The 16,925-nt window shown below is 36.0% G+C and overlaps 2 protein-coding genes across 2 annotated transcripts; one reads left to right on the plus strand and one right to left on the minus strand.

Moving 5' to 3' along the window:
* The first annotated feature begins 567 nt into the window (after positions 1-567).
* Positions 568-7,323, plus strand: AGT2 (alanine:glyoxylate aminotransferase 2). The gene is made up of 9 exons (XM_086243508.1): positions 568-912; positions 1,577-1,807; positions 2,211-2,381; positions 3,055-3,198; positions 3,314-3,493; positions 3,696-3,921; positions 6,452-6,565; positions 6,685-6,771; positions 6,957-7,323. Exons 1-9 carry the CDS (start codon positions 664-666, stop codon positions 6,998-7,000), a joined length of 1,446 nt encoding a protein of 481 aa, XP_086099634.1. The 5' UTR covers positions 568-663; the 3' UTR covers positions 7,001-7,323.
* Positions 7,324-8,666: 1,343 nt separating this feature from the next.
* TGA1 (bZIP transcription factor family protein) lies at positions 8,667-16,631 on the minus strand. The gene is made up of 9 exons (XM_086243110.1): positions 16,238-16,631; positions 14,639-14,807; positions 14,468-14,542; positions 13,538-13,597; positions 13,382-13,459; positions 13,209-13,272; positions 12,040-12,311; positions 10,053-10,280; positions 8,667-9,102 (listed from the first exon to the last, which is right to left on the minus strand). Exons 2-9 carry the CDS (start codon positions 14,795-14,797, stop codon positions 8,950-8,952), a joined length of 1,089 nt encoding a protein of 362 aa, XP_086099236.1. The 5' UTR covers positions 14,798-14,807; positions 16,238-16,631; the 3' UTR covers positions 8,667-8,949.
* Positions 16,632-16,925: the final 294 nt, after the last annotated feature.

Genomic DNA, 16,925 nt, shown 5'->3' on the forward strand with positions numbered 1-16,925 from the left:
TAATAAAATATATAATAAAACATATGTACATTTATGTTTTATTATAGTTGTAATGTTGTATATAATTTTAAAAGTTTATTATTTATGGTATTACACTATTACTAACATAATAGTATTATAGAATAACTTAATAAGCATATTAATAATTTATTGAAGTAAACAAACGAAAAAGCTATTAAATATGTTATGATTCACAAACTTAACAAATAAACTGGTCAGCTCAGTTGGTTGAGAGTTGAAGTTTGTTATGTGAGGTCTCATGTTCAAATCACAACATGGCCAAAATCCTATATTTTTTTTTAACATATATATATGTCTAAACAGGCTTTGGGCCTATTTGGGCCGCCCGTTTGGGCCTAGCCCGGCCCTCCAAGCTCGCAAGCCAAAGCCCGATGGGCGGGCCTTGGGCTTGTGTATTAAAGCCCAAGCCTGGCCCGAACCCGCCCGGCCCGGCCCATTGCCGACCCCTACCGCTGACGTTGCTACTTGTAATCTTGTTCCTCAAAACCCATGATAATCTTCAAAATATGGAAACTCCACGTCAGCACACTTGGCAAAATACACAAAATAAGTGTCCCACACTCCCACTCCCACTTCCTCACTGAAACCCATTTTCATTTTCTTGTCTTTTGATCTCTCTGAGTCTGAGAAGGACCCATAGCCATGACGTTGCAGAGGCACCTCTTGAAAAAAGCTTTAGGAGAAGCTAAGCCCAAGATTGCTCATTGGCTATCTCTCTGCGCTTCTGTCTCTACGGTTCCTTCCTCTGCTGCTGGTGCTGAGGAAGCTCCACCTTTGCTGCCACCGTTTGATTACCAGCCACAGCCTTACAATGGACCACGCGCCCATGAAGTCTTCCAGAAGCGAAAGCAGTTTCTGGGTCCTTCTCTTTTCCATTATTATCAGAACCCTGTATGTTTATTTGTCTCTACAGTTTCTTTAACCATTTGGATTAATTTGGGATCACTGTTTCAATCTCTTGGGCCGTTTGGCTGCTATGAAACCAGAGGAAAGTTACACAGAGTTACGTTCATGGGAAATTAAATATGAACTGTGTCTAATGTAAAAAAAAGTGTCAATCTTTTCTTATTATTTAATTAAGATTTGGGACTTTTCAATTGGACCTTGAATTCCAGGACCCATTTGCATTTTGTTACACTTATGTCCATTAAATTTAATCAAGCAAACACCACATTCCACCCTATAGATGATATGATAGCGTTCATTCAAACCTTTTGTGTGGTTAATCAAAGTTCTTTCATTTTATTATTTAGGAAAATTGTTTCAATTCTGTATTATTGGTACAAACCTTGTGCCTTGCAATTATCCAAGTTTTCTGAATGTAGAATAGCCCCGGTTCGAATATCCGGGGTTGTTATGCTGTTTTTAGAATTGGAAAATTCTGATGTCAAGGCCTAAGGTTGTTCCTATATGCTTTATTGCCTTTTGTCAATAGTACCACTGGTTCATTTGTTCATGAAGGGAAATTAGTTTGCTTGCCCCTATAGTCCACTGTTATATTAGAAAAGATATTTGGAAACTCATTTATGCTTTTAAATTTTCATTGTGGGCACAGCTCAACATTGTTGAAGGGAAGATGCAATATTTGTTTGATGAGAATGGCAGGCGCTACCTCGATGCTTTTGCTGGGATAGTAACTGTTTCTTGTGGACATTGCCATCCAGATGTTTTAAATGCTATAGTGGAGCAGAGCAAGCTTCTGCAGCATGCCACAACCATATACTTGCACCATGCAATAGCTGATTTTGCTGAGGCATTAGCTTCAAAAATGCCTGGAAACCTAAAGGTTAATTTTCTTCAATCTTGATCTCCAGATGATTTATGACATTAAATTTGTTTCTTCTTCATGGTAGACAGTGAAATGTTTGTATAATTTCTTGGTGGTTTAGGTATAATATTTGAGCTGTTTCTTTGAAATGTTAAGTGATATTACTGATGTAGAGCAGTTCTGTAGTTAAATAACAATGGTTTTAAATTGGAGACACTTTTTCACCTTTTTGTATCCTATTTAAGACTTCCCCACATCAATAGTTTGACAATTTATATAGTGACAAGGATTGTTTTAATCTGTTTTTGGTTTTTTATATTTATATTTCCCAATGTAAATGGAAGCATGTGCTTCATTATAAGCATCTGAGTCAGACTTCATTTAAAACATTATTCTTCAAAAAGACAATTTTAGAATGCAGGTTGTGTACTTTGTGAATTCTGGGACAGAAGCAAATGAATTAGCAATGCTGATGGCTCGTCTGTACAGTGGTAACCTTGATATGATTTCCTTGAGAAATGCATATCATGGGGGAAGTTCTAATACAATTGGTTTGACTGCTCTGAACACATGGAAGTATCCGATTCCACAGGTTTGTATAAGCAGTAGTCAGTATACCTCCAAAATTTGCATCTTCAGTTATGTTATTTTGAGAATACATTCAAATTTGATGTTATTAGTTCCATTGAGAACCTGGTGAGAAGCTGAGCTTTTTTTTTTTTTGAGGTGGGGAGGGGGGGAGGTTGTGGCCCATTAGCCGATTTGTCAAATTTTAATTGGATTTTTATTACAAAAACGTGTAAACCATTAGTATGCCAACAAATGTTACCTGCAAGATGCTTGTATGTTGTTCAATCTGGTCTCTTGATGTACACCCAGGGTTATGGAATAATTTTGAACAACATTCTCAAAATAAAAGTTCTACAAAATATTTAATAGGATACATCTAATTGAATAATAAACTATAATTTTTTCCTTTTCTCATTTTGATTCAACAAAATAGTTATAAGTATTCATGGAAGTAGGAAGTTCACTTTCAATAATGTCCTTCCATAAGAAATTGCTATTGCATAATAACGTTTATAACTAATTGCTAAGATAGGAAAGCATGCATATAAAATGCACATTCTTGACTTTGTGAACTTGCTAACTCTTCATTCCTTGGTTTTACCATTATAAAACTTTAATCTGTTGTACACAAAAACTTAGCGGGACATGCCAATTTTTCTCGCATTATCTGCCTAAGAGTTGCTCCAACATTGCAGGGTGATATTCATCATGTTGTAAATCCAGATCCATACCGTGGAATCTTTGGCTCGGATGCCAAAAGTTATGCTAAAGATGTACAAGATCATATTGATTATGGAAGTTCAGGAAGAGTTGCTGGATTTATATCTGAAACAATTCAGGTTGGCACCAAATGTTGTCTCTACTATAATGAGGCCTTAAATTTTTAGAATAATCACTGTGATAGGGCCGCCAATAATTAATCAATTAACTACTGTTCGCTTTACCTAACTGTAGGGAGTTGGAGGAGCAGTTGAATTGGCACCCGGATATTTAAAACTGGTTTATGACATTGTTCGCAAGGCTGGTGGTGTCTGCATTGCTGATGAAGTTCAAACTGGGTTTGGCCGTACAGGAAGCCATTATTGGGGCTTTGAAACGCAGGGTGTCATTCCTGATATAGTTACCATGGCAAAGGTCTTAAAAATATCCATTGAAGATTTGTATTTTACTGTTGAAAGGTTTTGACTTATGTGTTTTGATTTTACATCAGTAGTTTATGATCAAGGTGCATATTTTCATTGTAAGCTTTTTTCTATATATGACTTTGTTTTAGTGAAACACAATAACTTATTTACAGAACTTGTTACCAATGTATTCCCAATTTATAAAATTTCAGGGCATTGGAAACGGGTTGCCATTGGGAGCAGTGGTGACAACGCCAGAAATAGCAAGTGTACTAGCCCAGAAGATTCAATTCAACACTTTTGGTGGAAACCCTGTATGCTCTGCTGGAGGGCTTGCAGTGCTCAGAGTTCTTGATAAGGAGAAACGTCAAGTTCATTGCGATCATGTTGGCTCTCACTTGCTTGGGCGTTTGAGAGATCTTCAGAAAAGTCATGAAAGTAAGTACCCCTTGACGTTGTGTTTTTAGAAAGTTTATTTCTCTATTATAGGGATATATCTCTTTACTTTAAATATTTATTTTAATTCCAGCACTTATTTAGCTATTTCGTGGCCGTTTATTAAATGCGAAATCAGCTGATCCAGGTTTAGGTTTTTGAAAGTAAGCGAAGCTTACTAGGGAGTATTGAAGACCCCTCTTCAAAGAGGTCTGTAGATGTGATTGGCACAGGTTTTCCAATTAATCTTTAACCACTAGCCAAATGACTTGACCTTTGTGCACTTTTATATAGAACATACACAATTTATTTTTTATTTATTTTCCTTTTGGGGGAGGGGGCAAAGTACAGATTACCAACCTGTGGTAAGCCTAAATTATATGGAACTAGTAAGGTTTGTTTCATGATACTTGTACTCCTTGCAGTATGCTCTGTTACTCAAATATGTTATAGATGACAGAAAAGGGGTCTTCCACCAATATTATTTTCTAAAATGATGGAATTACCCCTTTCCATCCTTTTCCCTTGATCTAGCTAGCAAACCCTATCCCTCTACAAGCTAGGCAGCTTCTAATGGGGTAAATAGGTGGCTGGTGAGAGGCAAAGGTGGGAGGCATAGAAATTTGATTGCCCCAATTTTCTCCATCTCCAAATTTTCTCAAAGGAAAAATGTCATCATCTCCCTCACATATTGGTGGACATGGGATGAGATTTTGCCACTTTGGGATCCGCTTTGAAAAAGCTTTTAAGGGACAAGATAAATAAATTGATAGTTATATTTTATCGAGAGGTTTCCATTTTTTATTTAGTTTTGGTTTAAGATCTGCATAGAACAAAATGAATGGTGGATTCTGTTGCGAGGTTGGATATGGAAAAGGTTCATATGTTTGTGGCATGGTGGTGATTTTGTAGCTGAAGCTTGTTGTCGTCTTGGCTTCTTGGTGCTTTGGCTGGTTGTTGGTTGTGAGAGCAGTGCAGGGTTGAATTTTCCTCCACATCTGGTTATGTCCCTGGTTGCAGTGGCGGAGCCACAATGGGGGCATTGGGGTCACATGACCCCAATAGTCAAGTTGTTTCACTCCTACAATTTTGGGTCTGACCCCATTATCTTTTTAGACAAAATTAGACCCTATTTTTTATAAACATTAGAAGATGAGTTTCTTATTTGAATAGAAATAGTGTGTTACTTTAGTTTTTGTGTGTGCCTTTGGCTATTGGCTTGTTGTGTTTGTTTCTTTGGATTAGTTTAATTGGTTTCTTATTTGAATACTTATTTTATGCCTGCTAAATAAATGAAGATGGCACAAAATTGCAAATATCTTTTTATTAAATGTAGTTTGGCGCTCACAACAATTATCATCAAGAAGCTAAGATAAGTAGATACAACAGCTGGAAATTTTTCTATTGGATTATAGTGGGAATTGTTATCATGCCCCCATTATGATTAATTTCTGGCTACGCCACTGCCTGGTTGAGCTACATTTTTTGTGTTCGCAGTCTTTGTTTATGCTAGTTTTCTTCACATTATTAAGGGGTCATTGTTGAATGGCAAAAAAAAAAGGGTTATTGTTGGCGTTGTTTTGGGTCTACTTTCTCAGTTGGTTGTGGCTTTGTTTATTTGGTCTTTTGGTGTTGGCTTTGCTACGTGGGGTGTTTTCCTTGTATCGTTCTTTTCTTCTCTTTTCAGTTTTTGCAGATTGAAAAATGTTTTATAGAGAGAGGTGGGAGGGGACCTACTAGGGCTACAAAATAACTGTAATAGCACGCTATTAATGCCTTTGGTGCATGCTGGAGGGCTTTTTTTTTTTTTTTTTTCCCACCAAGGTGCATGTTGGAACAGAATCAGACAGATCCTTATCTGTTAAGTTGTTGTAAAATAGTCATTTGCAATTTTCTATCAATTTAAACAGATCCAAGTAAGGGAGCATAGTAGCTTACCACAAGGGCTTTGAGTGTCATGAAATAAACCTCAGGACAGTTTCATGTAATTTAACCCCATAATATATAGGAGGTAATCAATATTTTGCCGTCTTTATTTTTCTTTAAAAAAACATTTTGATATGTTTATGAATAGAGAGCTGCTCATCATGCCCAATCCTTGTTATTAGATAAACAAAGTGAGGATATAGAATAGACTAGATAGACTAGATTCTTACCAAAAAAAAAAACAACAGAATAGATTCACCAAGTCTCTTACAATATCTTGGTTTGGTCATTTCTCATAAAGGGAAACTGCGAGAAGGATGTTCTGAGCTGAACTAGAGTTGAATGGCTGATCATTACTTGTGCAGTTGGTTCTAATATCCTTTATTTGTTATAGACCTGCTTATCTGTATCGTTCATTTAACCTCGCTGGAGGTTTATCATGCTTAAACTTGATTTTGTCGCCTCACTCACTACACTGCTTATTAGAATCAGTTGAGCCATAAACGATTGTTTCCAATTTGGCACTTCCCTTTCTGATGTCATACTTTCCTCTCTAAATTGGTCACACATTAATTCTAATGTTCTTGTATATAATATTTTGTTTCAGTCATTGGAGATGTGAGAGGCCGAGGCTTAATGGTGGGGATAGAGCTTGTGACCGACAGGAATGAGAAGACACCTGCCAAGGCAGAAACTGCAGTCTTGTTTGAGAAACTCAGAGGTATCAAGACACCCTCCCAGCACATAGTATAAATTTTAAAAAGTTCCTAAATTTAAACTGTATTTTTCTCCATTCAATTCCTGTCTAGATACTAATCATAATTTGGTTCCTTATCGAAGAGCTCGGAGTTCTAGTTGGGAAAGGGGGACTACATGGAAATGTTTTTAGGATAAAGCCACCAATGTGTTTTACCAAAGATGATGCAGGTACTTGTTATGTCTTTTACAATCAGTATGAGTGGTTGAGATACATACTTAACCGTGCATGCATCTAGCTGTGCGCATGCATCTGGGTGTGCACATGTGACTGTAAAATATAAAATAATTGGTGTTCAAATTTTGTGGCTTTTTTGGGTGGAATACATACTTAGGTTCTACTTGTCTGCGTGCAGATTTTCTTGTGGATGCTTTGGACCTTGCCATGTCAAAGTTGTGACTTGTGAGGACTAATATGTGGAGCCAAAGCGATTATGTACTTTGTAAAATGTTTATTTCTTTGGTTAATACTTTGAAAAATGCTTTTCTTACAGCCTCCATAAAGCACTTTCAATAATATGAAGTGAAATCGTAGAGGTGTTCATTTTACTTGAGAATAGCAGCTTTGAGGCGTAGCCCATGACCAACGGCATTTGCCAGAACAAACATAAATGAATCGCACTTAAGACAGGAGATAACATTAAATGTCCTCTAGTTTATATTGTGATTCTCATTTATTACTAACAGAGTAACAGGTAAGTTATTTGATATGAGCAACTTATTATACAAACTTGATCTTCTTAGCATTATTGGTTTTAACTTTTAATAATCAACAAATTGGCTTTTACCTTAAGGACGGTGTTGCTGGTGGACTAAGGTGTCTAATGGCTCTTAGTTTTTACCTAAAGAAACTGACAGAATCCTAATGGGAGCAACATATTTGCAAGGAAAATAAGAATTAAGGGCCCTAAAAACCTTAACATATTTGATGGAGCCTTCAATGTAGTACCATGTCAGGGGGTTGGAAATGAAACCAAAATCTTTTACAAAGGGCTCCTTTGGAATGTGGGATAAAACTGTGTATACTATCGACAGGAGGACATAAGAGATCAAGATAGGATTGAATTACAGAGACTAGTATCTCATGTTTGGTGCAACACAGGACTGAACTATGAATAATTTTTTTGCTCTACAAAAAAATTATAAAGACTACCTAATCAAATTTAAATCCACAAATATTTTCATAATTATAATCCAAAACAGTTACCTATATGGCTATATGAACTAGAAAAGAATTCAAGTTATTTAAGTCCATCAAACTAAAAAAAATAAAAAAATTTAACTCAAAATCTAGCGATAGTACGACCTCCAATTTTTGTTGATCAAGTAGAGATCTGCAATCACAAGTTATCGAACATTAACAAGTGAATGCTCTCTTACTATGTGGACACATCAGGAGAAAGTTTTTAAGTGTGGATAGAGAAAAAATGGCGACATGTTACAGACAATAATTCTGGAAAAATGTCATCGATCACTACATGGATTATTTTACAATACTGCAAAAAAGTGGATCCTCATATACTTGATCGTCATAACAGCCCTCCTCTCGCACATGGAACTTGACAAAGTAAGCTTATCGTAAGAAATTTAGCAAAGAACCAGTTTAATTGGCAAAGCAAAGATTACATTCACTGCATCAAAGACAGTCTTGCAGCCAGAACCTTTATAAAGCAAGGCTCCCCGGCAGTCGGAGCTTCCCTGTCACTTCCGGCATAACACTTCAGTGTATCTTTAACAGGAGCTCTCAGCTCTGATTGCTCATACAACTACTTGTAAGTCGAAAATATGCTTACCCATGTCTGCTGTACTTTGTGAAAAGTTCAAAGACATATAGACATGAAAAAATGCACCCCACTGAAAACAAATGTCCATTATCGGAGTTCGGATGAATATCATCAATATGTCTACCAAGCAGAGTAACAATGTTTACATGATACAGTATTTTAACTTTTCCAGAACAAGACTGTTCATTTTAAAAGCACAAGGACAACCTCACTAACAATGTATGCGACCCATTTGAAATACAGAGAAACCCTCAATAATAATTTACATGATACAGTTCCATCTATAGACTCAAAATGTACATTCTAAATATATCATTTTAAGACAAGGTAATGTACAAAGGACTTTGAAAACAAATAATTTACAAACTTCCTGCAGACAAAATGGCTATCCCTATTTACAGCTTCTCAATATGGGATGCCACTTGAAAAATGTCAGCAGCTTGGATTATGTCTACATATGTTTAGAACAACATTACCCAAAAGCACCTCTGGTTGTGGAAGCATGATTCGGTGGTGATTATCCTGTTGAGATATTGAGCTTAGCTTTGTATACTCTTCATGTTGATTAGGCAGGCTCACGAGGACGAGTTGCCCAAAGTGAGCTCAAAGCCCGAAGACGTTGGAAGTACTCTCCCAAGGCAAGAAGACCTCGAGCTGCCTGGCGGGTTGTTAGGATGCGTGACATCTGCTGTAAGGTCTCCCCCCGAAGATGATCAGCCTGTTTGGATAAAATATCATTTCGTCAGAAAACATCACTAAGATGTTAAGGAAACTAAACGGAACTTTGTCTAGGAAAATTATTTAATGTTATACCAAATACTAAAAAAACATAAAAATCACTGATTCACATAAGATGACAATCTCAGGCATAGCATTCAGATGTACTGAAATGCACCCAAAACTTGATGTTCGCCTCTTTTACATAGAGCTAATATGTGATTACTTTGTCCAACCCAATTGTTTACACTAGTCAGCCTCCAATAAACCAGTTCTATCATGAAAAAATTCTTGATCAAAATAGTTTTAAATTGAGATAATGCCACAAAGATCTGAAACAGTAAAGATTAGTGTCTCAAACATAACTTCATTATGATGTTAGGGGATTTTCTTTTATCTTTTTTCCCTGCAAACAGCCTTCATCGAGCTGATTCTGTCTTGTCCTGGTGGGTGCAGTAAATTATCAAAATGCTGAGTAACTTTAACCCCATTTTTTCATTTCGGTTAAGATCGCAAACTCACAATCTCAGTGGCACTTCCCACAAAATTGTTCCTCCATCCTCAGCTAATCCATTCATAAACATACAAGTCAGTGTGTACTGTCTTGTCTCCCAAATAATAACAAATTCATGCTTTCAACTTCTAGAAAGAGAGAAAGAGCGAGGGGAGGATAAATGAGGGTGCTTTTTGACATTGGCACTCTATTAAAACTTCATGTAAAAAAAACACCGAAGATTTTAATTATAAAAAAAAAAATTAAAAAAAAACACCAAGGGAGGGCATTGCTAAAGTCTACAAGCTGTACACGTCAAAGTAAAACCATAACTATAACCTACAAGCAAGCATTAATGTTTCCAATAAATTGATAAATGCAATTTGAAATGAAACACACTTGAGTCAGAATTTGAACAAAACCATTCAACAGGCCTATGGAAATTTGCAGTACATTACCTGGATCACAAAGCTCACAAGAGCTTCCAACCTCTCCATGGCATTAGCCATCTGTGGGACATAACTACCTTCACCCAGTTGACCAGCTGCAACAGCCTCAGCCAGATCTTTTTGGAGCTTATCCATACCTTGAGAAAGAGCATCTTCTGCTTGTTGACATGATTGTGCAAGGTTGCAAACATCCGTAAATTGTTGGTCTGCCAGGGGATCTAGTTGAGGCACAAGAACCTGTAATTTATGTATAGGAAACACGACTTTATTTATTTATTTATTTTTGAAAGGAGGAAACAAGACTTTATTAACCAAACAAGAAATTGTACAATATTGAGGACAATGCATCCTCTAAAGGAAAAAAAACAAAAGACCAAAACCATCCTCTACCTACACCAGACAACTACAAAAATATCGAAAACAACAGAAGACATTAAGAAACAGCAGGATTCCAATCTGAGAAAATCACAGATTACTTCCGACCAAAAATAAAAAAAGAAAATAACAGAAAATGAACTCTCTCTAAACTCTGATGACAAGGAGGCCCAAAGACGTGACCAAGAACCTGTAATCAACATTTATTTATGAACTAGCTTTACCCTATACTCAATTATGGAACTGAGTGTTGAAAGAATATGCAAAATGAAATGCATTTAGTTGTCAAAGGTATCAAGAACTGTAATGGATGGCCTGCTTCCAACCTGCCCCCTCCTTAACAAAAAGAAAAAAGAGAAAAAGGGAAAGGAAAAAGAGTTCACCCCAATAGGAAGATATCCAGCTGTCATAATTTCATTGCCAACATAAATACCCAAGCAAACCCCAAAAGGATTAATCACATAGGATGAGCATCATACAGCAGTAATTCGTAGCAGAAAAGCATTATATTAGCAAATGATATGAACACTGCAAAGGGTTAGTACAACAATAATGCAAGCATTTTATACTTGGGATATTGTTCTGAATTCAAGGCCTTGTATAGGTCAAGTAGACCAATAAAAGCCCTAAAAGGATTAATCATGTTGGCCAAGCATCATACAAGAGAACAATAATTCTTGCCAATAGCATTATATTAGTAATTGATATGATGACTGCATCATAGGCTTTGCACAACATCAATACAAGCATGTAATACTTGGGTTTGTTAAATCTGTGCTCACATGCATGCTTGAAGCTGTGTATGTATGTATCCCATGCATGCAATGATATACATAATAATGTGAAAAGCTTAACTTATTTTATATAAGTATAAATAAATGCTGCACTAATTGTGCATCATAGACTTAATTTTACAGATAATTATTATAAAGTCCACTTTTGGACTCTTAATGATAACTAAACCCACCTATTTTACCCATATCCTAAAAAAGTCCACTTAATTAGTTTTAAACCCATCTTTTAAAAAAACTGGTATTCGCTCTCTCTCTCTCTCTTCGGAACCTTGAAGGAGGCCAGCGACCTCCAGATTGGAGTTTGTCGACCTCTGATCTGAAAGTGTTGGGCACAATCTGGAGGTGTTGGGTGTGATCTGGAAGTACTGGGCGATTATTACTGCCGAGTAGTAACTATCTAGGATGATAGTTACTATCAGACAGTAGCAATTATTGTTACTGTTAAAATTAAAAAAATTTATTCCAAAAGCTTGAATTTTTGTGTTATGTGTTGGTTTTATGCTTTTTTTGACATGTTTATGGAAGAAAAGACAAAATATTTATATAAGTTGTCTTGTTTTGGGTATTGTTGCACAATGAGAATTGCTACTGTCCAACAATGACTATAATTTCTAAAATGGCCTTTAAAAAAAAAAAACCCTTAATTTTAAGATTCATCCTAAAATAGATTACTGCATCAATTCTTATTCCCTTACATCCTGCAATTGCTTCTTTCTTTCTTTCTTTTTTTAACGGGTATCCCTAATATCATACAAGTTCTACTGCACATATAGGGAACAAAAAATGCATTATCTTCACTAAATGACATGAATCAAACCATATGTTACCTTAAGAATCTCTGAAGGGCGAAACCCTCCAATCCATGAGAAAAACCGTTCAGCTGATGTTTTCCACATCCCAGACATCACATAGAAAACATCAGCTTTTGCAGCAGTTGACTTCATGCTGAAAAGTTCAAAATAGTGACTCATGCTGCTATCTACAAGGAATTGAAGCTCTATATCACTTATATGAGCATGCAAAGCAGTCCTGAGTTCGCAAATCTGCCTATTCTGTTCTTCCACCCAGTGCCCATACTCCATCTCAAATGCAGCAACACCTGGGGTTTCAAATTTTAGAATACAAAAACATGAAAAATTAAATTAAATTTAATTTTAAAAAGAGCAAAGTTCATGATACAATAGGAAAATGTAATGGAGGAAATTTACGCATAAATATAGGCCGCTTCTTAAACGAATGACTGGAAGCTATCTATTGTCCAGATGCAACTGCCGAGAGTGATGTGGACCGACTGGCATGTTATATTTACTTTCAGAAGTGGATCAGTCGGCACCCGTTATTTACTTAGATTAAGGTTTTAACTTACAGGTTTTGGGCAGCTAAAACCCGAGAGTTAGAATACAAAATTTATGCTCTAAACGGAAATTCTACACTCTAAAGTAATCAACCCTGAGGAAATTGAGATATAAAACTACCAAATAAAAAAAGAACAAACTCGCTACGGATCGATTAGGGCTAGCAAATCTAAACAACATTTTTCCATGACAATCGATTTATCGGCAGTGCTTCCGGAACTTTATATTATTGTAGGTTAGGGTTAATTTAGGTATTTCACTAATTATTTAGGGTTGTATATTAAACTTTTCTAAATCAAAAAGTTCACAAAAGATTGCAATTTCTCACTGTATTGTTATTATGGTAAATCATAGACTTTATTATAGCCTTTTTGCACACAATGATGAACTCTGACAACGGAGCACTTATCCATTCTCATCACAATATCAATAAAAACTCAAAACCAGAAGGGCTAAAAATGGAAAAGAAAAAGAAAAGTTCTGACAAGCTTTCGAATTTTATTCCGTAGATTTAAAAATGCTTAAGCTACCAACCACCCAAAGTTTCATATACAACACTAAAATGCATATCAACATTTAAAATTGAGGAGATCAAACTAAAGATATGGCAGAAAGCACACTAATAAGCAAACCTAACAAACCTGAGTTTATAGTGCCAGAGAATCCCAATGGATTGGCATCCAATCCACTGCCAATATAAAGACCCTGCAGAAAAACATCCATTGCTTCTATAATTTACAAGTGCAGAAGTTATTCTATTTTTCTTTAGAATCTAGTAAATAAACTACATAAAAGCAAAGCTAATCTTCCTGACCTGTTGCCTTGCTCGGTCAAGCTCTTGCTCTAATTGAATAAGCTTCAAACGACTTGTTTCTAACTGCTGAACATAGGCCTGTATAGGAAAAGTCATCACTCCATTAAGCCACTTGTTGTATGTATGATATCTTTTCAAATGCATACAACTTCCTACCTTCTTTCGCATCCGACTTTTACGAGCAGCCTCCCGATTTTGTGCAAGACGTCTTTGCACCTAAATATTTTAACACATTAGGTTTGACTAAAGTATAAGCTGCTGATGATAAACTTTTTCAGTGTTAACCTCCAAAAATGAAATACTACAACAGGCATTCTAAGTTCATGAGTTAATTGCTCAACCAATAAACAAAAAATACGAGAAGTTAACTGGAAGAATACAGTAAATCTTAAGTTCACAAACATAAAAGTTGCGTCATGAACTGCTAAACGAATATGACCAAAATCACATAGATATTAAAATCCACTCCCAAAGTAATCAGATGGTTCACAAATAACATTTACAAATATTAGAAGGGCTATTAAATAGCAGCAATACAAGTAGTAAACTAACCACTTTTTCTTTTCCTTTTTTAATCTACACCTCAAAACCAAGCCTTGGCTGTGAGGTTTGCACATAGTATACTATCTAGTGTGTAAAATTTAAAAGGTGACCAAGACCAAAATCAATTTTTGCTACACAAATGAGAGAACAAGCTAAGGTCCAGCCGCCCAAGCCCCAGGGATAATAAATGGCACTCTTTAATCCATCTGCCCACAAACAGAGACCACTACATGTGCATACTACTTATTTACTATATCCAACAAGAAAATGACATAGTATGACTAAGCATATCAAGGGAACATACATGGATATGAAATATATATGAACTGTATATAAGAAAAATCAATCAATTGTATGAAGCAATTTCATTGTTTCTTAAAAGGACTAGGTTACAAGTTTTAGAAAGTTAGGAGCGAATCTGCCAGTTCAGTGAAATTTTAATTTTGCAACCTACGTCTGTAGGTCAGTACATTGAGCCATATGTTTAGTTAGAGAAAGAAAGAAAACACAATGAGAGTGAGGCAGAAGCTCAATCTCTCTTACCTTTTCCGTAGGTTTGGTTGCTTCTTGATCATACTTGCTAGAAGGTCCCAGGATTCCATGAGAAGCATCCTCTGACTAGAGAAATTTAATGATAACAAAATAGCTCAGCAAACAGAGTAACATGGCTCCAAGAAACAAGAACCAAAAGCATTAATTAAAAAAAAGTTCCACCTGATTATCTAGTTTAGTGTCCACGTCCACAATCATGGATGCAGAGGCATTCAAATTACCATTACTCTTAAAGCTTTCTCCCCACATGCTAACCTGGTGGATAGGCTCGTAGGCACCCATCCTTCTTGTGGTGACAAACTGGGTGGATGGAGAGTTCATGCTTGTTCAACTGACAATGGAGGTAACCCAATGAGTTTTTGACATAAAAGCATGTAATGTGTAACCTAGAAGAATTTTCAGAGAGAAACAGAAAGAGAAAAGGAGAGAGAGAGAGAGGTAACCATATGTCTGTAATCTCAATCAGTATGCCAAAAACTGAAATTCAACTTAAATAGGGCCTATTTATATACGCAGTCCAACTAAAATAATAAAATACAGCAATTACAAAAGTGAGAAAAAAAAAATCTAAATTTTATAATCTAAAACTACAATCTAAAAAAGGCAGCCTAAATTCCATCCTTGCATCTATGCTTGAAACAAGTACAAATATCCTTGTCACAATCCCCATTAGCATGAGTACATGACTCACAGTTGGGAGAAAAAGGCCAATATTTGTTTAAAATTTGTATCAATTAGTACAATGTTAATATAATAACAACAACAGATAGAAAGGGAAATAAGAAACATGACAACAGAAGTGTGATGGATAACCACAAAGGTTCCATGTGGCTACAGAAGGCCAGAAAAGAATCAAGTATACAATACCTCAACAATAACAATCCAGTATCAAAAGTTATGAATCTGGATGCACTGTCAACATACAGAATTGAAATAAATGAGATGGACAAGCAAGAGGAAGGACACATTTTCAGACACAATACTAAATCAACCGAACATGTAAATGATTTTCTAAAGTTCCGGCTTTAAGACCAGAGGACTTTGAGTTCCATCACAGCATATCTTCAATGTCCAGATAAACAAAGGGGTTACAGTTTCATTGGTGTCCTGTGAAAAATCGCACCAAACCCACAAGTCCAAAGTTCCCAAAATACATACTGATCACAAAAACTTGGTCTATAAACAGCAGAAAATTAACTGCTTTCACCTTCATTGTGGCAGGATGACAATGTTACCGAATAAAGAAAGTGTGAACGTTGAACACAAAGATGACAAAAGGATTAACAATATGGAGGAGAACTTGGGGGGAATTCAAAAAATCATGGATTCCATTCACCTTTTCATAATGGAATTTCAGAAAAGAAAAAAAATTGCAAACCATATTTAGCACTTTGCAGGTTACAAAATCCATATTCCAAAAGCCAATATGAAGAGTTTAACCATTCCCACCGTCCCTCCACTTTTAAAATAAAGAATTCGAAACCAAGATTAGAAAACCTATATGATAAGAGTTTCAGTACACAATAAACCGACCCAGATATTCCAAAGACACTCAGATTTTTCTTATCAGCACACACAAGTAAAAAGAAAACTGAAAACTAAGAAATAAGTGTCCATGAAGGGAAGTTGCTCAAATTCCAAATTTACATCCTTTTCTTACTTTCTTCTTCATCAAATCCATGAGAAACCAAAAACAATAATAATCACAATAAAACAGAGGAAAACTAAGTAACAGAGGGTTGAAGTAGGAAAACTTCCTACTTTCTTAAGCCAAGCTGAAGCTTCCTTGCATTAATAACCAAAAACCGCAAAAACCCAAAACTCCAACTTCCTTTTCCTTTCTTTTGCTCCCCTTTCTCGGCAACCAAACAACCCCAAAACGGATTTTAAAGACTAAAAAAAAACATAAAAAAAAAAAAAAGAAGCAAAAACTAAAACTTTGAAAGGCTAGTTTGAGAAAGCTTTATTCTTCCCGCTCTAAATTCAAGCACAGCGAACACGAAGACCAGGCCTTTAGCAAAGTCCCAATTGAAACCCTAGCTCTTTCTCTGAGTCTCATCATCTCGCAGAAGAATCAAGTGGGAACACGACAGCTTAATAGGACTCCATCCATCCAAACTTTTTAATCCCTATTCTAATCTCTCATTAAGATATTAATAAATTTCTTTATTACAATTATTGAACATTTTTTTTCTAAATTTTTAATTTTATATATTTTTTTAAGAAAGAAATTTGTATTTTTCTATTGAGTGTGAGTGCGAGTGTTATACAGAGAGAAACTCAGAGTCAAAGATTACACATAAGCTGATGAAGAGCGTCGTAATCCTCATGCTCTCCCACTATAATATCCCACCACTGCTAATGTGCGCACCAGGTGGATCGGTTTTCTACGCTTCGCTTAACCTGCGCACTCCCCGCAAGTGTTCCGCTGACGTCAGATTCCGGCCGG

This window comes from Dryas octopetala, chromosome 5 (assembly GCF_963921425.1).
Source record: "Dryas octopetala chromosome 5, drDryOcto1.1, whole genome shotgun sequence".
NCBI classification, from domain to species: domain Eukaryota; kingdom Viridiplantae; phylum Streptophyta; class Magnoliopsida; order Rosales; family Rosaceae; genus Dryas; species Dryas octopetala.